Source organism: Rhipicephalus microplus, chromosome X, assembly GCF_043290135.1.
Source record: "Rhipicephalus microplus isolate Deutch F79 chromosome X, USDA_Rmic, whole genome shotgun sequence".
Taxonomy (NCBI): domain Eukaryota; kingdom Metazoa; phylum Arthropoda; class Arachnida; order Ixodida; family Ixodidae; genus Rhipicephalus; species Rhipicephalus microplus.
Genome location: NC_134710.1, coordinates 375345813 through 375370173, shown reverse-complemented (window position 1 = coordinate 375370173; position 24361 = coordinate 375345813). Strand labels below are relative to the sequence as shown.

General features: G+C 45.3%; 1 protein-coding gene across 8 annotated transcripts in view; it reads left to right on the top strand.

The window, feature by feature from the left end:
• Nucleotides 1-24361, top strand: part of Psi (P-element somatic inhibitor) — a 124579-nt gene that overhangs the window by 87160 nt on the left and 13058 nt on the right. For 6 of the 8 annotated variants that reach the window (XM_037413381.2, XM_075880009.1, XM_037413385.2 and 3 more), the window contains 4 exons: nucleotides 8674-8862; nucleotides 13711-13820; nucleotides 15764-15787; nucleotides 22765-23046. In XM_037413381.2, the coding sequence (XP_037269278.2) occupies nucleotides 8674-8862; nucleotides 13711-13820; nucleotides 15764-15787; nucleotides 22765-23034 (593 nt within the window). In that variant the 3' untranslated portion in view covers nucleotides 23035-23046. The remainder of the gene's footprint in view (nucleotides 1-8673; nucleotides 8863-13710; nucleotides 13821-15763; nucleotides 15788-22764; nucleotides 23047-24361) is intronic. The other 2 variants (XM_037413383.2, XM_037413382.2) reach the window with 1 other exon arrangement.

The following is a 24361-nucleotide window of genomic DNA, read 5'->3' as shown; positions in this document are numbered from 1 at the left end:
ATGCGTATTGCATGCGCAGCCACAACTAACTACCTTCACATTGACGGCGAAGCGGTCAAGCTCCAGTCATCACCGGCATCGGTGGGCCGTCCTTCTGGCAGAACACGCCACGAACTATGCGCGGCAGAAACCACTGACTCGGGACACTCACTGTTATCACAGTGCAACTTGAGAAACAAAGAGAGGTTCTTAAGTTTAAACCACTGACTCAGGACACTCACTGTTATCACAGTGCAACTTGAGAAACGAAGAGAGGCCCTTACGTTTATTTGTGATGTCGCGAACGGGGAGTCGAGTGGTGTGGCATGTTGGAGAAACAGCACGGCTTACCATCGATGTCAGTGCGCCGATGTCACAAAATACTCCGCTCACAGAGCCACCAACACTATTTGTTCTCTCGCTCTTGAACTGTTCAATCTTTTTTCCGATGCGCTGTTGAACTTGATCGCGGTGTCGATTTCGTCAAAGTTCCCGAAAGCCACCGTATCCCCGCTTCTTTGATTAGGCCTAGTGGCCGGCGTCTCGCATTCTTCTACCGCTGCTTTGCGCTTCGGCTTACGTCGACGCCCTCGGTACTTGTTCTTGCTTGCAGACTTTCGTGCTCTGAAGTCGTGCTTATTCGAGTGATCCACGGAGAACTCTTAAAAGGTGCTTACATGTAACAGAAATTGACCCGTTCTTTTTCTGGGCGAAGCGCGATTTCTTTTTCTGGTTTTTCAGAAACCAGCAATGTGATGGTGATGAATGGCTCTTTATACAGCCATGTTGACAGTAGATATTCTTGTCTCGAAAATTGCATGCATGTGCAAAAGTTTCATATTTGTAAAAAGCGACTGTAGGTAGGCGCGGGCAATGGGCAGTTTCGTCTCCTTCACTCTCTGTGTGCTTGTCAGCTGTGATGTGACATTTTGATGTAGTGTACGGAAGGTAGCATATTCATGCCTACCAGTCTGGGCAGAATTGGGGACGTCTTTGCTAGTCCCTGTATTCATATCCTGGTTCAGGCAACAGAATAAAGCCCTGTTTTAATCCCTGCTCCAGCCAATCTGGTGACAGATTCATGACAGGGCAACACTTCTGTCGTAGTGTACAGTAGAACCTCTTGGTTACATTAACAAAGGGGGGGAAACAAGAGGAAATAAACATACGATCATAATCCGGTAAAAGTTGAGTGAGGCATGGCAATGGAAGTGGTAAATTAGGTGTAAATGTTCCACTTTTTCAATTTTTTTTCCTCTGCAATTCTGAGACCATGTTCAGAAAAAAAATTTAAGTTAAAAGAGAACTTTACTGCTGGACTGTCAAAAGATACGAGAAAACTGGGTTTTAGAAAATGCAAATTTTCAGCATTCCCTTGGCACAGTGCTACTATATTGGCATTATCGTAAAGAGGACAGATCGTAGCTCAAGCTAGCCACAAAGCCGCGCTTCTGTAATGTAAAATAAAGCCAGTTCCTTCAGAGTTCAGTTTTCTTAGCTTAGAGCTCCATTTTCTCCGCTTTCATTTGTTGAGCAGTTGTTATCAGTCATTGCTGTGCTATTTTGCAACAAATATAACCGCTTCGTTTTCTGCACTTGAATGCTGAGACATTGATGAGTGCCGGGAAGCTGTCCATATTTGTTTGCACATTTAATTGGCTTTTTATAAAAGTAATCTAAGAATGTGCCCAGACATTTCAAATTTTTTGTGTGCTGTGTTGTTTTACTGCCGCGGTGGCTACATGGTTAGGGCGTCTGCTTTCAAAGCAGGAGGTGCCGGGTTCAATTCCCAGTGAATTACAGTCGCCGACCGATTTTCCGGACTTTAAAAATTCGGACTTGTTGGATATTCCGGACTTCATAAATGCACCGTCAGGGATCCCATAGAGCTAATGCATTGTTTCGACCGATTTTTCGGGCGAATTTGCCCCTGAAAGTTCGATGTTTCGGACTAAATCGCTCGTTTTGTGCCACGCCCCAAGCCATTGTGAACGCCGCCATGTTGGATTTTCTGTCGGCTTGGCTAAGCTTGGTCTTCAGATGCTTTTCCTGCCTCCGAGATTGGAATGCGCACGCCATATTTTAAGTTTCGGAGGCCGTGTTTGCTTTTTAAAAGACGCGGTGATGGATGCCGTTTTTTCGTCTTCGGTCAGCACTATCGTCATCACATCGCACGGGGAGGAGGCGAAAGAAGGATTCTCTACCTGCCACAATGACATTTAAAGACTTCACTCGTGCGGACGACGACATTGTTTCGTGCGCGGAGGCCACTGACGACGAAATTCTTCGCCAGGTTGTCCCGGAGCCGGAGAGCGGCTCGGATGACGACAACGACGACCGCCCGCAGCCGTCGAAAGAAGGATTCTCTACCTGCCACAATGACATTTAAAGACTTCACTCGTGCGGACGACGACATTGTTTCGTGCGGGGAGGCCACTGACGACGAAATTCTTCGCCAGGTTGTCCCGGAGCCGGAGAGCGGCTCGGATGACAACGACGACCGCCCGCTGCCGTCGGCGGCGGAGATCGCCAACGCGGTGACAATTTTTCGAGCGTTTATGGCGACGATGTCACCTTGGCGCAAATACGGGCAAACCAAATTGCCTCCAAGCGTAGTTTGAGGCAAGGCAGCATCAAGGACTTTTTTAAACCTGCCTGATGCAATAAACTTCAGATTTTTGGCAAAAACGAATTTTTCGGACTGTTCGATTTTTCGTACTTTTTTTCGGTCCCCGCCAGGTCCGAAAAATCGGTCGGCGACTGTACTAGTGCTGACCAGGACCCCCTCAGATTTTCCCAATAGGTAGAAGAGCACACGGACTTGGCTCTCGGTCGTTTCTGGGTACTCATCTGGAAAGGTAGCCCCATAAGGTTCTGCATAGACCCCTGAGCGTACCTTAAGGGGAGATGCTACTTGAAGACATTTTTTTTAATATTCACCCTAGAGCAATGAAACTTGAGCTGTTTATGGAACTTTTTATGCTGCTCTCAAGTATATTGTCACGGCTTAAGGCCGGGCAAGAAGACAGAGGACGACGAAGTGATGAGCATGGACAGCACCCACGGTTCCTCCGAGGAAGAAGTCGAAGCGGCTGCTCTTTTGTTCTGTTAATACAGACCTCGTTTTTCCTGGTCGCACCGTCGTCCTGTATTCTGTTATTTTCACCTAGGGACATTGGTGGAGTTGCTGGTCTTCTCCAACTGATGCTTGGGACACCTTCGCACCCTAGCACATAGAGTTCGCCACCGCAACCCGTTCCTGCAGTAGATACTGCTGTCCATCGCTACAGTCGCCGGCAGCGAGGCCTTAGTCCCGAGGTGATCCTGCTCAAACTTCTCCAGCAACACACCGTGCCGGGAGAAATGGCTACCAGAGGGTCTTCACAGCTTACTCTTGATCAGCCTCCAATTCCTGAGACCTTCCACGGTGAGGTTTCCATTTGGTTTGTGCTCAGCACCGGCAACGTTTCAGCGGCCTATGGACACCGTATTATCAGGCCTCAGGTGGCAGATGTGCTGTTCGATGTATCTAAGGAGAGGGTATCGATGTATCTAAGGAGAGGGTATTGGCAAATAGAAGTCGATGAAAGACACCGAGAGAAAACAGCTTTCGTGACACCTGATGGCCTTTTTGAATTTAGGGTACTTCCATTTGGTTTATGCTCAGCACCGGCAACGTTTCAGCGGCCTATGGACACCGTATTATCAGGCCTCAGGTGGCAGACGTGCTTAGTGTATTTAGATGACGTCATCGTATTTTTTGCCACATTCGAGGAACACGTCAGGCGACTGCACTCAGTATTACAAGCTATTCGTTCCGCCGGACTAACACTTAAGCCGGAAAAATGCCATTTCGGCTTCTAAGAGCTTCTGTTTCTGGGGCATCTTGTCAGTAGGGAAGGTGTGCGGCCTGACCCTGGAAAAATAGCTGCCGTTACGAATTTTCTAGCGCCAACTGACAAAAAGGCGGTCAGAATTTCACATGACAGTGGTCTACAGATCGGGGAAGCGACATTCAGACGCTGATTGCCTTTTTCGTGCTCCATACGAACCTGCTACATCAGAAGATGACGATACAGCCTTTGTCGAAGTTGTAAACACGGCAACTGTTGCACAGCTGCAACGAGACGACCCCGAACTAGAACCCATAATACGCTTTTTAGAGGGTCGCACTTCAGCTGTACCTAGACTGTTTGCGAAAGGGATTTCGTCATTTTGCTTGCGCAACGACGTCCCGTATAAGATGAACTTCACGCCACATCGAAACGACTACTTACTCATCGTCCGAACATCTCTAAGGAGCGAAGTATTACAGGCATGCCACGATGAACCAACATCCGGCCACCTGGGTTACACGCGTACGTTGTGCAGAGTGAGGCAAAAATACTACTGGCCAAGACTGACGGCGACCGTTCAACACTATGTTCGGACGTGCCTTGATTGCCAGCGCAGAAAAGTTCCACCCGTCAAACCAGCAGGCCTTCTCCATCCTATTGACGTGCCTGTTACTCCATTCGCTCAAGTCGGAATGGATCTTTTGGGCCCATTTCCAACCTCATCAGCAGGTCGCAGGTGGATTATAGTAGCCACCGACTACCTCACTCGTTACCCCCAAAACCCAGGCTTTGGAGAGGGGCACGGCAAGTGAAGCAGCCCGATTTTTCGTAGAGAATGTGGTGCTGAGGCATGGTGCTCGCTCCATCAGTGGTAATAACTGACAGGGGAACTGCATTCGCAGCCGAACTATTACAGACAGTTTTAAGACTTAGTGGCACATCCCACCGGCGAACAACATCATCCGCAAGCGAATGGTCTTACGGAGCGTCTGAACAAGACACTTGCGGATATGCTCTGCATGTGGAATAAAAACTGGGACGAGATTTTGACGTATGTCACGTTCGCCTATAACACGGCTCATCAAGAAACAAGAACAACCCCACTCCGCCTTCTTCATGGCGGTGAAGTCACCACTATGCTAGATGCTATGCTGCCGCACGAGTGCGAAGACGCTGAAACGGATGCTGATTATATCACTCAGCTTGCCGAAGAAGCCCGACAACTTGCACACCTACGTATTAGTCGCCAGCAGGACTACGATTCAAGACGGTACAACCTTCGGCACCGACCAGTCTCTTACGAGCCAGTAGAGAAAGTTTGGATATGGACTCCTATTCGACGCCGTGGCCTCTCAGAAAAACTTTTAAGACGGTACTTCGGTCCCTATAAAGTTCTGCCACGTCTCAGTGACATTAATTATGGGGTTTTTCCTGATACTGCGCACTCTTCAAGGTGTCGAAGGTATGCTCCAGAACTTGTACACGTGATACGCATGAAGCCTTATTTCTCCGAATGAACTCATGCGTTTCCAACGAGTACAAACCGCTTTGATCATAAAACATTGGGACGATGCTTTCTTGAATGGGAGGCTAATGTCACGGCTAAAGGCCGGAAAAGAAGACAGAGGACGACGAAATGATGAGCGTGGACAGCACCCACGGTTCCTTTCAGGAAGAAGTCCAAGCGGCTGCTCTTTTGTTCTGTTAATACAGACGTCGGTTTTCCAGGTCGCACCGTCGTCCTGTATTCTGTTATTTTCACTAGCGACAATATAATTAGGTTTCTTGGAAGTTGCACGCTTTTAGCTCTGCAACATGACAAAGTGAAAACCTTAACCCTTTTGCCCCCCTCTTTTCATCCCTTACCTTCTGTAATTTTTTACTGTTCATAATTCAGAATGTTTCAAATAAAGTGTAGAATGCCAATAACTAATTGGGAAGCTCATACAAAATATGTAATACACGTGAGAAATAAGACGTAAAAAGTCTATATTTCACCTACCCTAGTAATGGTTTATGTACATTTTTTATTATACAATAAATTATTTAAATTTAAACTAGATAATTGCATTTGTCATAGTTTGAAAAAATTTGGGCAAAATTTAATGCAGATCCGAGCACTTGAAGTGCCCGAAAAAGGAGGGGTGCATAGGTAAAAATGGCAAACTTAGTGTTTTGAGAAAATTGAGTTTTAAAGTTAAAATTGAGTTTTTACAGCTGACGCATGTGAATGACTTTTAAGCATTGGCTTTTGCAAGCCAACAAATTAACTACCGCAAATCAGACCAGCTACTCGTAGCCTATTCCTACAAAGCATGCCGCACAACGGCTCTCACTTTCGAGCGATGCCTTTTTTCATTCATAACGGATATAATTACACAAGAAAAGCATTGTTCAGCTGCGCTGCTTGACAAGACATGGACCCCGCAAATAGGTTTCACGGCACATGCAGGGGTGCACCGGCCAATGGCAGTCCCTCATCCGTACCACGTGATAAGCCAGTCACGGCGTTCGGAAAACGCGCAGAAGCAAAGCTTTTTTTTATTATTTCTTGCGCTGCATCAGCGAGAGAAACTTGTTATTTGAAGAGTGAGGCTCATGCGATCAACAATGGCGAGCGGTGGCGCATTATCGGCGGCAAGGTGCTCAGACTGCACACTTCGGAGCTTTTAACGGGCACCTTGTGTTCTTCAGATGCAATTTTAAAGCATTTTTCGTTAAGTCTCGACCTCTGTTTTTTTTTCCATAAGATTAGAAGATGTACTAATCTTATCAAAAAGGGCGAAAATAAAAAAATCGGTAATTTCGACTTCATGTCCCCTTAAGGAGGGACGTGGCAATGAAAATAACCTTTTTTTATGAAGCTAAAGGTATGAAATTTGGCATGCAGATGTCATTTGTTGTGCTGATATCATAACTGAAATAGATTTTGATCTATCGTAACTTTTGAGTTGCAGTGCACTATAGACTCTCATTGTCATCCCAAAATTATTTAGCTAATTAGACACAAGTTTGTCGAATACTTCGCATAATGATATTTACATGGGTTCATTTTGTGCCGTAATGCTATTGGTTTATTTTTAATATTTAAGTAAGCACACGGGAAGTTTTTCTGAAATGTTCTGAATATTGTCTTAGCAACAACTTCTACAAAAAGCCAAGTACAAAAGTATATAACGTGCACACAAATATGGACAGCTTTACGGCACTCACCAATGTGTCAATCTTAGTGCAGGAAACGGAATGACTATAGCTTAATTTGTTGTGAAATGGCACAGGGATGACAGACAATTGCTCATAAATTGAAAACCCGAGAAAATGGAGCTCAAATAAATTGGAGCTAGAAGCTGATATCATAACTGAAATAGATTTTGATCTATCGTAACTTTTGAGTTGCAGTGCACTATAGACTCTCATTGTCATCCCAAAATTAATTAGCTAATTAGACACAAGTTTGTCGAATACTTTGCATAATGATATTTACATGGGTCCATTTTGTGCCGTAATGCTATTGGTTTATTTTTAATATTTAAGTAAGCACACGGGAAGTTTTTCTGAAATGTTCTGAATATTGTCTTAGCAACAACTTCTTCAAAAAGCCAATTACAAAAGTATATAACGTGCACACAAATATGGACAGCTTTACGGCACTCACCAATGTGTCAGAATCTTAGTGCAGGAAACGGAATGACTATAGCTTAATATGTTGTGAAATGGCACAGGGATGACAGACAACTTCTCATAAATTGAAAATCCGAGAAAATGGAGCTCAAATAAATTGGAGCTAGAAGCTGATAAAACGGAACTCTGAAGAAAGCTGGCTTTATTTTTCATTGGAGAATTGCATAGTGGCAGTGTGCTAAGAGAAAACTGCAAATTTGCATTTTGCAATGCCCAAATTTTACATAGCCTTTGACGACAGCCAACCAGTAAAATGCTTGTTTCCCAACTTCTACAACTTATTTTGATATAAAATTACACTGACTTAAAAACTGGGTCTCGGGATTACAGAACAAAAATTATTGAAAAACTGGACAGTTTGACAAAATTTACAATTCCCATCGCCACGTCCCCCCTTCACCCACCACAACCTTGGTGAAATATTTGAGTATCTACTGCTGCCGTGGGAGGGAGAGAATCGTTACCACCAGATACCTAGTGGTTAAGTAGGTACAAGGGCGCTTCTAGCCTGGTGCTTGGAAAAACTAAGTTTTAGTCTCTTGGGAGGGCGCCCACCCTGGGAAATTGGTAGGATGGGACAGCCTGACCTAAAATTAAGGTCATCTCTTCCCCCTCTTTTTTTTTTTTGTGCTGCCATAATTGTGGTAGCAAAATAAACTTAGCCCTGCCTTAGAGCTGAAGCCGTATTCTTAAGCATAGGCAGTGATGAAAGTGCTGCTCTCATTGCTCCAGACTGCTTCGCCCCACCAGAATGTGTGTTCTTTCTGCATTGCGTGCCTGGAACTTGTGGCTAGGTCTGCCAAAGTGCATAAGCCATATTCTCAAGCATAGGCAATGTCCTTGTAATGTACGCTCAAAACACTACTTTCATGGTGGTTGGAAGTTACATGATAATAGGTGCAACAGAAATAGGAGCACTCTGTGCATGCACTCATTTTGTTTGGGCAGAAAGCCCAAAAAATCTGATCGCAAAGGGTTTGAGCATCCACAATTTCGGTCATTTCTGATGTACATCTGTAGTACTTTAACAGTGCCACAACGACAGCCAAACTTTCAAGCCTGTCCAAAGAATAGGCAGTTGACTATGTTGTGATCTTTTCTGCCATTGTATCTTCTAAGTGTGTTCCCACGGTGACTGCTTGGATGTTTTGATTAGGAAATGGTTTGTTCGTTTCAGCTAAAGCGGCCGCTGACGCCAACGCTGCAGCCTGGGCTGCATATTACGCACAATATTATGGGCAGCAGGGTGGCCAGCCTCCACAAACACCCCAGCCTCCGCAGGCAGGTGCTGCTCCCGCAATGCCCACTCAAGCTGCTCCTCAACCGCAACAGCAGCAGCAGCCTCCACAGGCAGGAGCACCTGCAGGTTGGTCCTGTTTCATATACAGTTAAACCTGTGCATAACGGAATTGGTGAATTCCTGGAAAAATTCGTTATAAAAAAACATTTTATTATAGGCAGGATGGTACAAAAATAGGTGTCATTGCCACGAGAATGGTGGCAACGCCGGCTCGTGGTGTGCAGGTCCGCCTGCCTGCCTCGCGCTCACCTGCACGTAATAACGAGCGCCCACTCTCGCCCGGTGCTTTGTGCAGCCGCTGCTCTTACCAAAATGCCTCAATGTGGAGCAAAATTCGTTATATAAAGGTTGTCTGCCGCTTTTACTTTGTAATATAGCGACCTGTAATATAGAGGTCGCAAATACAGTCGACTCTCGATAATTGGAATTCGAAGGGGCTCGAAAATTTGTTCCAAATAGAAGTTCGAATTAATGAAAACCAAGTAAACGTAGGGCTCGCCATGCAGTGGCACATGTGCATTGAGCTAACACACGAGGGGGAAGTTTCAGAAGACTTACAATTATTCATAAAGCACAGGACATCCGTTAATAATTGAAGTAATCGGTGATGTGCGTTTGCACACGTTTGCCTTGCAGTGAGTTAGTTTCGCATGCAGCTTGCAAAGCATGTCTTCTTCGGCTTCAGCATTCCCCTTGCTAGAGAAGTTTCGTGCGGCAATGTCTAGTGCCGGCACTCTCTAAAGAGACAACTGCATCTCCACTACTACCCTCTGCACCAAAGTCACCACGAGAAAGTAGGAGCGTCTCCACACGGAGAGAAGCAGATCCGCATTTTAGATAACCAACACTCCACGGCAGCCTTTTTTTCTTTGTTTGCTCTCTTCGCTGGGGGTCGTTGAAAGGAGAAGGGTTACGTGGCAGGGGACAGGAAAGGGGAAGCGTGGCACGGGCGCATGAGAGAGAGCCACACTCCGCAATAGCTTTTTTTAGAGTTCTTGTGCTGGGTACCCAAGCTCTTAAGGCGCACGTACTCAACCCATACCCAACTGGAATGCCTTATAAAGGCGCGCACGCAAACGCAAGCCGCACGAAGGTCACACGCGCTCGCAGCACCATAACGTCTTGTCGCGTAAGTAAAGTACTATTTATGTTTACGATTTAAAAATATTAAATTAAACTTACATAGTGATATCAAGTAAACTAATTTCAATAAATCATTTTTAAATGATATGACAGTTATCAACACGAAACAAAAAAAAAAAGCTTTTTTCGTATGCGCCACAAACCAGACGGCCGGTCGTAGTCCAACAAGTGCAACGACAGAGCAACGGTGTAACGTGTAACTTTTAGCTTGTGTGTATACTTCTTTACGTTAACGTGTTACCAGATAGCAGTTTGCGTTTACAGTCTTACCGGAGCGCGCCTCTTCCAACGTTTTGAGCTCCTCATACGTAAACATTGTATGCCTTTACGTTTTCGCAAACCATAAATGGTAATGCTAACTACATTTGAACTGCATTTAACACACATAGGAATGAGTTTTAACACACATAGGAATGAGTCACTGTTGCGGCGAAATCTCGACTTTTTTATCGCATAAAAGTGAAAAGTGCAAGGTTGCTGAATCGATAGTGTCGACATCTTGTGACACTTCGTGCAACCACAGTCATGAACATGTTGACTTGCGCGTAATGTTTTCGAGGTGAAAATGAATAAAAAGGTTACTCATTTGTAATAACGCCGCTGCTTGGTTTTTTCACCAGACGTGCAATGCACAATCTTTCTGCAATAACAATGTTGTGAATGTCTGGTTTACTATGGCCGCGCTAGATGGCGCCACCTGTTCAGCTGGCTGGGGGCTGACATATTATTGGTTTCTATGTTCCAGGCCATTCTAGCTTTGGTAATCTGGCTGAAACAATGTAATCGCTATTGGTGCTCGCACTTTTGCTTATATTAACTCGACGGCTAGAGCATCCGCAGTGCGGATACTGTGAGTTCCTGCGAAGGTGGACATTCAAGGCGGCCGATCCACGCTATCCGAGATTTTGCGCATTTGTGCCATGCTATTTGTATAGTGGCTAGCCACTATAATATTTGCGCCTTAAACTTAAAGGTCAAAGTGGTGGCTCTGGCCAGCCTCTGCTTTGCTCGCCGTGAAGGTAACATGATGCGCCAGGGAAGCTTATCTCCACTAGGAGGCCAGTGGTGGGAGCGCTGTTGATGGCAGCACGATCTTGCGCCGCATCTGTTTGGGGTTTCGCTCATGCGCAATACCGCCGCCCCAACGTCCTGGGTACGCAAGCCGCTTGGGTACCCAGCACTAAAACTCCCTTTGCTCTCTCTTTGCTTGTGGCGTTGGAAGGAGAGGGTCTTTACATGGCAAGGGCGGACAGGGGAGAAGTGTAGCCCAGGCGTGTCGCAAATCTGCATTTGAGAGAGCAAACATTCCACCGCAGCCTTTCCTTTCCATTTCTTTTGCTTCGCACGCAGCATTGAGGTGTCAAAGGTGCCACCACGGGATTGGGCGGGGTACTGAGGGCATTTTTGGAACACGGTATGTTGAATTAACCATCGCAAGTGCTTGCGCGTTCGAATTACCGGGCGTTTTCGCCCATTGAAGTACACATAGCTTTGATGGGACCTCACTGGGAGTTCAAATTAAGCTTGTTCGAAATAATGAGATTCGACTGTACATGTGCTTCTATGGTGCAAGGGCAGGGATAGAACTTTGTTATATCGACGAAGTGCGTAGCAGTTGGCTAATAGTTAGAAAGGATCTTTTTTTAACTTGGAAACAAAGTATGTTCATGCTTTATGTCCTCTTAATAAGACCTTATAGTTTGTACATCTTTAGAAAGTGCTTGATTACCTATGTGCATATGCTGCTGTAGTTCTAGTTTTTTAAAAGCCTCCCATGAATGGGCAGAGTGCGAGTGCTATTTCAATACTTGCACTCAATCAAGGGAGGCTATAGCAGAGTATCCCCATTTTAATCCCTGCACTGGCTTTCCAGTGTCAGATTCATGGTGGGGAGACATTAGTGCTTGCGCAGGCATTTCTCAAGGCTGTTCATTCTTTTAAACGGACTGAAAATGTTAAAGTATACGGATCTCATAGATGAGCTTTCCGGCAAGCTTAAGCTACTCTTTTGTGGATAGAGCTTGTCTAGGTAATGACCCTGGATGTGGGCACGGGATTTAGGTGTATACAAAAGCACATGATCTGCTTGGAGAATGTTTTTCATTCTTACACACTGTCTGACTCTCCATATCATACCTGCCAAGTCTTCTTTATTATCCAGGAGAGTCCCGAGTTTGGACTATTTCTTACGTTTGGATGGTTGTCATAAAAATCTCCCTGAAATTACTGTGCGTGACCTGCCGCACTGTAAAAAATGTAGGCCAATTCAATCCAGACCTGTTAACCCATCGCAGTGATGCAAAACCGGCTGATACGAATTCGCGAAATTCCCCTGCCGAATTTTTGGGCCAAAATTCGTATGCTCCGAACACACTTCCTCATCGCGGCAGGTGATTAGTACTGAAACCTTCGAAGCCTGAGAGCAGCTTTGAATGTACTATGTGTGCGGCCAGCGCATGCACTTTCACGTGGTTGTCGTTTTCCACAACCGCAGTGAACGAAACCATGGTCGCTTTTGACACGGTCATGTATGGCGACAATGTGAATGGCAGAATCCGAAAATGTGCACGCGGCCAATGCTCTACAGTAAATGCAACGCCACTTTCAGCAAACCCTGCAGACCAAACTGCTGCTGATTTGATCATAGATACCAACGAAAACAAGACAGTTTTGAAGGCCCATGCGCAGCCAGCACATGCTGATTGATAACGACACTACTGTTTGCCGCAGCTACTGTTTGCCACGCACGAAACCGCTATCACGGCGACGGGATAGCGATCTATGAGCTCCTAGGACACGTGGCTGACGCAGCAGATGATTAAAAGGAATAAAAACATAAAGAAGGGTATAAGCATTGGCGTTCCTGTCCGAAAAATCGAGTAATGTAGCCCCGTGCTTTCGCGCTCGCGGCAGCCAGCTGCTCTGTCCTCAATGTTCACGTGTGTCAGGAAGGCATATGCATGACAGTGGTTTTGACAGATATGGTTTTGTAGTTGTTTTTCACGCAGAATTTCGGCAGTAATTATTGCAATGCCAATGTTTGTGCTTGCGAGGTTGTACGGCCCCCCACCCGTTTTTTGCCATGTCATTTTTTTTTCTTATGATGCACTAACGAAACTAATAAATAGATGCGAGCCCCCCAACCACTCACCTATGAAGTTCCCATTTGGTGAACTAGGCAAACATAAATTCTTAATGTGCACTTGCGAATTGTCAGTGTTCAAGTAAAGGGTGATATTTTTTTCTTTCTGATGGTTTTTTGAATAATTATTTTTATGGGTATTTTGCCAGGAGAAATCCTATTCATTGTAAAAAGTGCGTCGGCACGAAACCTGGAGACACATAAAGGGGCATATGTATAAGGTGCTCTCATCAGAAAGTGAGGAAATTGGGCTTTGGAAAATGCAAATTTACAGCTTTCCTTTGGCACAGTGCCACCATACCACTATCACCCTAAAGAGGACAGATTAAGGCTCAAGATAGCTATCAATCAGTTTTGACCCTGCGTGTGGCTTACAATTCACTTTGAGTGTAGCAGACACATTTAGCATTTACATAAATATGTAGACATTTATAAATGTAGACATTAATATTGTTTTGGGATGTAATTTATGGGGGGATTTTTCATTCCCAATTGCCCTGTAGCCACCTGAAGAACCCTTGTTCAATTCTATGTGCTCTGGCAGTAATGTGGCTACAGGGCAACTCGTACTTCGCATTTTCCATGTGCATGCCAACTCGTACTTCGCATTTTCCATTTTGTTGGAATAGGTGCGCAGCCCGACTACAGTCAAGCCTGGATAGAATATTACAGATCTTTGGGGATGTTCCGAGAAGCAGAGATGATTGAGCAACAGGCACGAGGCAACCAAACCCAGCAGGTAAGGAACACAACTTGCTTGTTGAGCGCTAGCTGTGACCCTTGTTGCCTGTATTGACGGCACTCAGTTAACTATTGATGCTTTCCTACCTGTGGACATGCGTGGTTGGGCTGTGGTGCACCTTTTGCATGTTCCACACTATGTGGTAGGAGTGATGCACTTTCCACGTAGCTTTCTTGTGTTTCTTGTGCATTGTGTTTTAGCTTGTATTTCTTTGCCATGGATTATGGTTTTGGTGAGGTTGCCTGTATTGACGGCACTCAGTTAACTATTGATGCCTTCCTACCTGTGGACATGCGTGGTTGGGCTGTGGTGCACCTTTTGCATGTTCCACACGTGGTAGGAGTGATGCACTTTCCACGTAGCTTTCTGGTGTTTCTTGTGCATTGTGTTTTAGCTTGTATTTGTTTGCCATGGATTATGGTTTTGGTGAGTGTACTTGTAACGCATGTGCGTAAATCTAATTTAGCTTTGCATGCTACAGTAGAGACCGCTTATAACGTAAGCAGATGGAGTGGCGAATATCCGCACTATAAGAAGGGCCGCAATTGCGCAAAACGCGTTGAGCAAGCATCCTCGCATGTCTGAGAATCAAAGCATGCGATGCGTGGTGCTTCCAACCTTTTAAATTTCCAAATGTTAAGCAGAAGGATAACATCCAAAAATATGCATTGCTAACGCAGTGAACAAGAAATGGGTGGGGGGGGGTATAACAAAGAGAAAGCACCATGGCCAAAATTCGCCAACTGCTTTTCAGACTGTCTCAATTCCCGTCTAGTGCAGCCACCGCAAATAATTTTGTTGATTCCTTGGCAGACTGCAGCTTAGATTGCATGCGACCGCGACCAAAACGCAACCAACACCGGTGAGGCCTAGCTTGCCGTTCGGTATGTTTTTGCAAGGAGTTCGTCGAAGACATGAAGATTCGGTTTCGAAAAGACTGTACTCGAGCACTGAAAACTAAGAACAGGGTGCGTGATAGGAAGTTCGCGTTTGCGGCCGGGAGGTCAACATTGAGGAAAACCCGCAAAGGTTACGCAAGACAGCACACTCGCAGCAAAGGCTAAAGCCCGCACCACGTAGCTGTAAAAGGTTTTAAATTTACGGATGAGGTAGCAAATGCGATATCTGTAGCAAGCACAATACCGACCACATTTTTCTGACAGGAAACTATCAAGCGCAGTTGATAGGGAAGAGATCACACATGCAATGTTGAGCCGTGTGCCATTGCTTATCTGTCGTTTAAAGGGGCTCTGCATCACTTTTCGAGCATGATCGGGAAAACGCTCCCGATTGGTAGTGCTCAAGGGCAGGAGGCGCGCGTGACGCTTTTTATAGCTCCTTCCATTACTCCCTGCTTGGCTTCCAACGCTTTTGTCGGAACGAGAGAAGCGAGAATGCGATTGCAGCGTGTGACAAATAAGCTCCGCTCGTACTGGACAGACTAACTTTTTTAGGCAATATGCTTTTCCACTGAATTAATTTTATTGTTATTCAAAAAAGTGTTTTATAGCCTCTTTAATTCATTGCCACGGCAACAGAGTCATGTTCATTTTCACTTTCTTCCCTCTGGCTCTTGTTCGTTCACTCTGCGTCCCCTCCTCTATAACGATCTCCTCGCTCGCTCTCATAGTGCCTCCTTTTCGACGTGCACTCGTTACAGCGATGGTTGCAAAAATTTTCGGCAACAGTATTGTAACCAGTCTTTCGTCTTGGGAGACTCCAAAATGAGCAGTATGTGTACATGACGGTTCTATGAAAGGTTGAACGGGAGTCGAAAAATGCCGCATTGTAACCGGTTCCGTACTATAAGTGGTTACGTTATAAGTGGTCTACACTCTTTGTGGTGGAGAAATGCTGCTGCTTTTTATGTGCTTCTTGTGGTCTCCTGGGCCCCCAATTTACGATTCTGCAAATATGTCCTTTGTTTTCCCCTTCTCTAGAAGACTTCAGTGCGGTCGAAAAAGGCAAGTATTTCTTTTTGCTGCATGTGATGCTATGCTATAGAAGAGGGCAGAATTATTCTATTAAGAGCCGCCGGATTAGCAAACTGGTAACACTAGCCAAGCAGGTACAAGGAACTGCGATTGTCTGAACCTCGAAATGTCCTATTATATCTGGTGCTGATGGCACTTGCAGAAACAATGCAATAAGAATTTACTGTAATGTAGCTTGCTGTAAAATGCTAGTAACTTGAAACCCTGGACAGATGAGATCCGTTAAGGCGGTGTGGAAAAAGCGAGAAAACACACCATTGACTAATTTGCCAATTTCAGCGTCAATTGTAATACAGTCTACGCTCACTATAACAAACCCCCATACAACGGACTTTCAGGTACAACAGACCATAATTCAGCCTAGGTTTTGTCTGTGTATTAATTGAGCGAAGTTTGCTTTCAGTGGATCTCAATACAATGCACTATCAGCTACCAGATTTGGGTGCACGTTAAAGAACCCCAGGTGGTCTAAATTTCCGGAGCCCTCCACTACGGCGTCTCTCATAATCATATAGTGGTTTTTGGGACGTTAAACCCCACATATCAATCATGGACTATCAGCTACAGTGAACGAAGTTAGCACCACTTCAAAATTGAGCACATAGGGTACAAAATTTTGCAATGTTTATGCCGGCTGGCAACAAACTTGACCGCATCGCTCTCTGTGCAGTAATGCCACAGTAATTTTCAATTGTGGCTGTCAAGATTGGTGGTTTTCAGTCAAGCAGAGTCTGCAGCGAAGCCACTTTGAGAGGATCTTCATGCAAATGCATGCGCAAATGGGTCAGGTGTTTGAGCTGACTGAAAAGCTGTGCAAAGTCTTTTCTGTTGGACGTTCTGGTTCTCCGAGCAGGCAAGCTTCACTATCAGATAAGAGTACCGCGGGAAGTGTGTTGATGCTAGGTTAGTTCACAACTCTTAGACCTAATTGGGACAGCCCAGAGAATCGTTGACACTGCGCGGGAGCAAGAGCTCCCAGCGCAGCGGCCAGTAGGTGAATCATTTTAAGCAAATATGTCTTCCCGTCTGCGGCATATCAATTTATATTCAAAGCCGATCAACAGTGGCTGGCTGAACCTGCTAGCTAGAAAGTTATTATTGGGCTAGGCATTGCGATTGTGCAGGGGTAGCGTAGCGTCGCTGAAGTTTTGTTAACCTCTCCTGGTGATTTATATTTTTTTTAACCATGGTGTCAAATATATCAGCGGTAACGGTCCCTGTTGGGGTGGCACCCTCGCACGGGGTTTGATAATGCCGGACGCATTTAGTGTGATTATGACGGTCTGTTGTAATGAAAGTAGGACTATGTTGTACCCAGCTTGAGATGAACGCACTTTTATTTATGGTTCAAATAGAGAAACTTTTCAAGTAGTGGCATAATTTGGCTGTGCAGACTTGCAATCCATTTGGTGATAGCAACTGAGATGACGCTGTCAGGGCTGACCCATACTTTGTTGTTGTGAGCGTAGTTCTGTTTCAGTGAAGTTGTTATTCATTGCAAAGCACGATTTTTCTGGGTTCATGTTACTGCGGCCAGTTCTGAGTCTGCAATATAGTTCTCATTCATAGTTTTTCAAGTGTCATTAAAGTAAGATGCTTGATATCATGCAAGACTGCCATCAGCTTAATTTCAGAATCAATAAAGAAGTACGCAGAGGTTGCTCGCCAGCATTAGTTCATTTAAGTCTACTGTACTTTCACATTTCATGTGGAAGACTTGAGTTTTATATGAATGTGATTATTCATACAGTACCTGCTTAGTGTACATGGTAAATTGTAAACTGGATGGTTTTTGTTTAACGTATGTGGCTCTTATTAAAATATCACCCTTGTGTGCATGAGTGTGTAGCATGCTTCACAGAGCCTCTTCCATCTGCGCAATGCCTCTTCCTGCATGCACTTGAGAGCGTATGCTCGACTTCAGTGCTTCTGAAAAGTGTTTTTTGGGTGCCTGTTTTTGTCTTTTATCATTTGCTTGGCCATCGCAGGGGGGGGCTGCTACAGCAATCACTGCCTATATCTGCACCAGTGCAACCTTCCACTATCATGTGGTATTTGTTTAGGTTTGCCTCAAAAGTTTGTCAGGTATGTTTTATAGACATAGGGAAGTCAAGTTGAGAGCCCCTATTGTTGTTTTGTTTCACTTAAGGTGTTAGCTTTACAAGTTTGGTTTGTTCAATGAGGATGCTACGCACCGTGGCCAAACTTTTCGAAAGTTGCCCTCGCCCATGTAAACTACTGCATTTACTCGCCTAATAAACGCACTTGCATGAAAACTCACCCCCAACTTCAGTCTTAGCAAAATTTTGATTTTTCTTCCCCCACGTAATATTAGCGCACCTCCTTACATTCATTCACTGCAGTCACGGTAACAGACACCTAGCGCCTCCAGACCAGTTTGATCTCTCGTTTTTGCCCCTCCGCAGTGGTCTATTGGCTAAGGTATTCAGATGCTGACCTGCAGGTCGCGGGATCGAATCCCGGCTTCGGCGGCTGCATTTCTGATATCGGTGAAAATGCTGTAGGTGTAGGCCTGTGGTAGAACCCCCTATTCATGGTTGAACTCCCGATTCTCGCTTCGCTTGTTATCCACTCGTAGAGTCACTTCTCATGTAGAAGGGAGGCAGCGGCTGTATCTTGTCAGTAATCTTGTTAGCTCTTGTTATTGATAGTTTCTTTTGATGCTTCGGGGTGGGGGAGGGGGGGGGGGTAGCTTGCTCAAATGTTGGTTACTTGTTACCACGACCTCGTCTTGCTTGCTACAATATTAAGTGTCATCACGGTCGTCGTGCGAGGTTGCTGTGAAGTTGGCAGAGTGCATTGTAGCTTTATAGGGCAAGCTTTTGGGCACTCCTCTAGATACCACTGTTGCGGTTAAACGATTGGGAGAACAGATAGTCGCAAAACGTTTTTATGGTGTGGGCAGGTGGCACCGGGGACAGTTTGCAGAAGATAGCGCAATTAACCACCAAAGATGAGTAAAGTGCAATAAAGAAGCTGTTTCCAAACAGTCTGTCGATTGTGAAAGGCTAAGGGACCTATCATTTTTTTTTTCATTACCGCATTTGTTGCTCCTCCCGAAAAAGTTCTCTTAAAATTTACCCTGCATAAAAAATGCACCCCACAACTTTGCTCCAATTTTTCGAAAGAAAAGTGCGTTCATTACGCAAGTAAATACGGTAATCATAAATGTTCCCAATACCTTCACATGAGACAGCAATGCAATGAAAATTGCATTAAGGCAAACTTGTTGGCTAAGCCAAATTTTTTAACCTTTTGTTGGACACAACGAGGGAACAAAAGTTATCATGTTTAAAACATTTTTAGTGAGCTATTTATCACTTCTTGATCCCAAGAAAACAAATCTGAAAGTCGAGAAGTGTTTTATTGCAAAGAAAAAAGTGGGACCTATATGTCCCACTGTCCACTTAGGTCACTTCGATAAAGTGGGACTCATATGTCCCGCTGTCCACTTGAGGCAGTTCACACTTTCTTGTGAAATGGTGCGAAGCAAGTTGCACACAGCGGAACATTGCACACTTTGCACATATACCTCGTGCGGACTTCTCTTTTGCTGGTTGAGCACCAGCGGCACCGCCGTCGCGTGCCTGTGAAGCTTGGGTGGTGAGTGTTTCCGGAGAACAGACTCTCATCCGGAACACCAGTCATCGCGCGACCGTTGCTCTTGCCTCGCTTATTCTTGAAGGCAGTGATGGTCCTCCGAGGCTTGCGGAAGCTCCTTTGTGCGATGAGTTGTCTGCCAAGCTTGAGGCGGAAGTGAAGGTATCCAACATTCTCGATGGAGTTGGCTTGTATAAATGCGTTGACAATCGCCGCATCAAGAATGAAGTAGAAAATTCTACTCCACCATCGCTTAGACCGCCGGTCTGCAGGGTAGGCATTCCTCTTTTGATCGAACTTGTCGACGCCACCCATCCATGCATTATAATCTTTGACCACCTGAGGGCACTCCACTGATATTTTTTTGCCATTCGGCAGCGTCCTTTGAACATCGACGCGACATTCTGGTTCGTGGTAATTGGACATCAGGTGGACATTCTTTGTGTCCCTCCACTGGTAGGCAATGACGTCCCGCTTTCTTCGCCACAAGTATGAACCCCTGTCCATCTTGTTGTCAGTTTTCACCTCAGGCGGAAGGTCTTTCTTGTTTGTACGGAAAGTTCCGCAGGCAAAAATGCCTATGTCCCGCAATTCTTGCAAAAGTTTTGTTGATGAAAAAAAATTATCGAAAAACAACTGAGAACCAGTGGGCACGACACCATCTGCTAGTGAGAGAACAATATGCTCACCTAATGTGCGGTCAAGTGGTTTTTGAGCGTTTTTCCCCTCGTAGAGTTGAAACTGGAGCAGGTAGCCCGTTTCGGAGTCTGCGAGGGACCATACCTTGTAGCCCCTCTTTATCTTGGGCTTCATAGGCATGTATTGCTTCAAGCTTGAGCGTCCTTTGAACAAAATCATGCTTTCATCAACTGCAACATGTGTCGATGGGTTGTACTCCGTCTGAAACTTTTTGTTCATCATGTTGATCAAAGGACGCACTTTATATGCGCGATCAAAATCTTTGTCACCATAGCCTGGCATTTTGTCGTTGTCGTTCAGATGAAGACAATTGCATATCATCTGAAACCGCTTGTATGTCATCACTTTGGCAATTTCATTCACGTAGAAAAAGCTATCGGAAGACCAGTACATTTGAAGTTGATGCATGCGGTTGACGCTCATAAGGATCAGCATCCCAATGTAAGCTTCAAGCTCATCGCGTGTCAGCGGCACCCATCCCTTTCGCTGTGTCTGTTCAGCATAGAGATTTGTCTGTTCTAGAATATGGTCCAACACCTCATTATCGAAATACAAGGAGAACGCGTCAAGGGCAGTGATTGTCGGACTGAGTCTTTGGGAGATCGTGAAGCTGTGATTCGTAGGCGTAGGCATACAAACAGTCGATGTATCCCACTGAGGTCCTTCTGAATCATTTTCAGTGTCGGCTTTCGAAACAGCACTTTTCCCTTTTTTCTTTCTTTTGCCTGCATATGGTGGACGCCGTCTTTTCTTCAGCATGCTCGACGAAGCGGGGGGAGCGTTTTCAACATCACTCTCGTTCTCGCTGGACTCATCGGGTGGTAGATCCCAAACTTCATCTTCACTGCTTTCGAACTCTTCATCATCACTGTTGTTAGAGTTCTCTGGCAAGCTCCAGAATAATTCAAGTGCTTCTTCAGCAGTGAGACGTTTCTTGTTATCTTAATAAAAAAAGAAAAGAAGCAATCAGTATGGACCGAGCTGCCCCCACGCTATTGCTGCGCAACGCTAAGCCTAACGTGGAACAGGTGATTCCCACTACTATTCGTAAAACAGGTTCCGTTTATCTATGCACTGCTAAACATCACAAAATATACCTGCTAGTTGTTTGTAAGTGGTTACTGAAGTGCAAGAAAGACAAGATTTACTCACCAGACATTTTTTTCTTGCTTGAAAGAACCTCACAAAAACACCGAAAAACTGCAACGCACAAGTGAAAAAACAAAAACTGCTTCTTGCCTTGTTGCGTGCTTCCACCTAGTGGAAACGCCACGAAATTGCATACAGAATGTTCTAGCATACTCAATAGATGGCGCTAGTGGCTTGTATGTGATTGCATGAGCTCTCTCAAAGAGCTAGGGCGCCGAGAGCGTGGAATAATAAGTGGGACGTATATGTCCCGCTGTCCAACAAAGGGTTAAAGTAGGCTGTATGAGTAGCACAGTTTTGAGTGTGCAGTCAATTCTGATATTGAAGTGCGAGTGCAAATTAAAGATTGGAGAGGATTCTCGGGTATATTCTTATGAAACAGTGACCACTGTCTTGCCAAAATAAGGTAATGCAGAGGCTGAATACTATTTGTGTACATGATTTGGTGCAACCAAAGTGTTTCTGACTTAAGACATGAAAGGCAAAAATGCTATTTCCCCAGCCTCTTCTTTCAACTTCTGTGGAAGCCCAACTGATGTGGCAGACAAGGTTGTGCTCCTTTCGAGTTAGGAGTTCCAAATATGTCTCATAGACATAACCATACATGAACATCTGAAATTTTGGATGCTCAAAATCTTCGGCGTCTAATTTTTTGAACTTTCTCAAGTTTCAGATGCAAAATAGCATTCATTGAGCCTTTGCCACACCTGATAGATATGTGAGGTTTAACGTCCAAAAACCACCATATGATTGTGAGACCCCCTTTGCCACACCTATCACTTTCATGTTAAATCATTTTCTTAAGTCAGTACAATTACAACCATAACAAAGCCTGAAAGGACAACTTTGCTTCGATGCAAGATCTATGGGATGAAGCATATTATAAATCTGAACGGGCCACTGCCAATCGAACGATGAGTGGATTTGTCTTTGGGAAGTTCGAATACTAACATTTTTTTCCCAGTACCCATTGAATAGCAAACACAACCAGAAAAATATTTGTGTGTTATTGTCATTTTCATGGCATGTTCTGTACGTGCAGTTTTGCCAATGAGTCAACTCATAATTTTGCTTGAAATAAGTCACTGGACGAGAATATGCAATGACATTCAACAACTCTATTTAGGGATTTTTTAAATGAGCAGGAAGCCTTCCCCTGCCCCAGTACAGAAATCTCTTGGATGCAAAACACTTGAACTCGACATGTATGCTACCATGCACTTGAAGGCATGTATTCTACAAGATGTGCAATGGGAGCGGATAGCACAGGGCACATAAAGTGAAGAATCACTAAACTGACCGAGTTTCACTAAACCAGCTGAGATACGCCGACCATGCGCTGACCTTTTACTTGAGCTCAGGGAAAACTGTGCATTGACTTGTAGCTGCCTTGATATTAGATGCATCACTTTATTTGTGATGCACATGATTCAATAATGCTGCAGTATTTGCTAATTATCTTGCTTGTGTGGCTGCAGGGGCAGCAGGGTGCCTTCCCTCCGGGTGGTACTGGTCCAGGGGCCCAACAGCAGCCAGGTCAGGCTGCTGGTGCTGCACCAGGCCAGCCAGGGGCTGCCGGTGCCCCTCCGCCAGCGCAGGGCTATCCTTATTCAGGGCAACAAGGACCCCCAGCAGGTGCTCCTCCTGCTGGTCAGCCCACGTATGGGGCTCCTCCTGGTGGAGCTGCAGCTGCCACAGCTCAGTACCCTGGTTATAGCTATCCAGGCTATGGGGGTGCTCCCCAGTAATTGGAATCACTGGTGAGTTTTTTTCTTTAAATTGTGCTAGTTTTCACTGCTGCTGAAAGCAACTGCAGACAATGTCCACTAAGCAGCAACTGTTTTCTGCTTGCCAAACAGCCATTTCCATTGTGTCCACCAAAGGGGGAATTTCCCATGCTGAGAAACTGCTTCATTTATTCATTTTTTTACGCATTGTGTCAAAGCAGGTGCCATGTATAACATGTATACTGTTGTCCTTTATGCAAGGGAACACGCAAATGCGTGGCCTGCACTCAGCGGCGGCTGCCTACAGCACCATCAACCGACAAGTGAAGAAAGCATTTCTACTTTTGGCATCATCTATGGCCAAACAAGATAACGAGTTATGACCGCTAGACAAACACTGCTAGATTACGTTCCCTCAGCGCTCGCACGGCAAGTGATATCGAGCGAGTACTGCAGCTTGCACCGTGGTCAGGCACAACGTTTAATATGTTGGCAGTGGACTACACACTGCAGGCCTGAGCAGAGGGGGAGTGCAATCTAGCAGCCCTTGTCTGCCGGCCATCACTCGTTCTCTTTTTGCTGTTGGTTGATAGGGCAAAGCGCAGGTCACGCGTTCGCGTGTTCCCTTTCTTAAAGGACGACTGTGTACCGTATTTACTCGATTCTATCGTGCCCTCGATTGTAACGCGCACCCGATTCCCAGCGAAAAAAAAAAAAAAAGTAAGATGTCGATTGCAACGAGCACCCATTTTTCTGGCTGGCCCGCACGATCACACCACTCGAAAAAACTACTCCTTTCGGGAGCGTCTTCCATTTAAATATGAGGTATGGCCGAAGCTTGTGCCCATCTGACGTGTAACAGAGCATTGCCATCACTGTAGTTTTACCGTGGACCGATGTCAGCACGCGAACTTACTTCGCCCCCTTCTTCTCGACGGTTGTGGTGCCAGGCATGTCGAAGTAAAGAAGCGTCTGATCGGCATTCCCGATTTGCTCAAGCAAGTAGTCGTTGTTGCGCCGCAAGTTTAGGACGAACCTCTGAAAACTGTGAAGCTTTTCATCGTACTCCTCCGCAAAACTTTTCGCATATGCATGTTCCCCTTCGGAGGGAAAAGCCTTTCCTCTTCATAAAGTTAGTTAGCCAGCACCTGCTCGCTTTAAACTGGCTCCGCATTAGACCTTTTTCTAAGACTAATTGCATAGCCCGCACTTGGAGCAGTTCTGCCGTCACGGGCCGCTGTGCTGCTCGCTGCTAAAGCACATACTCGCCGAGCAGCTCTTTAATTTGCGGAAACCGACCCTGCTGTGGTCCACTGAAGCCTTTGCATGAATCTTTGACAATCTTCTG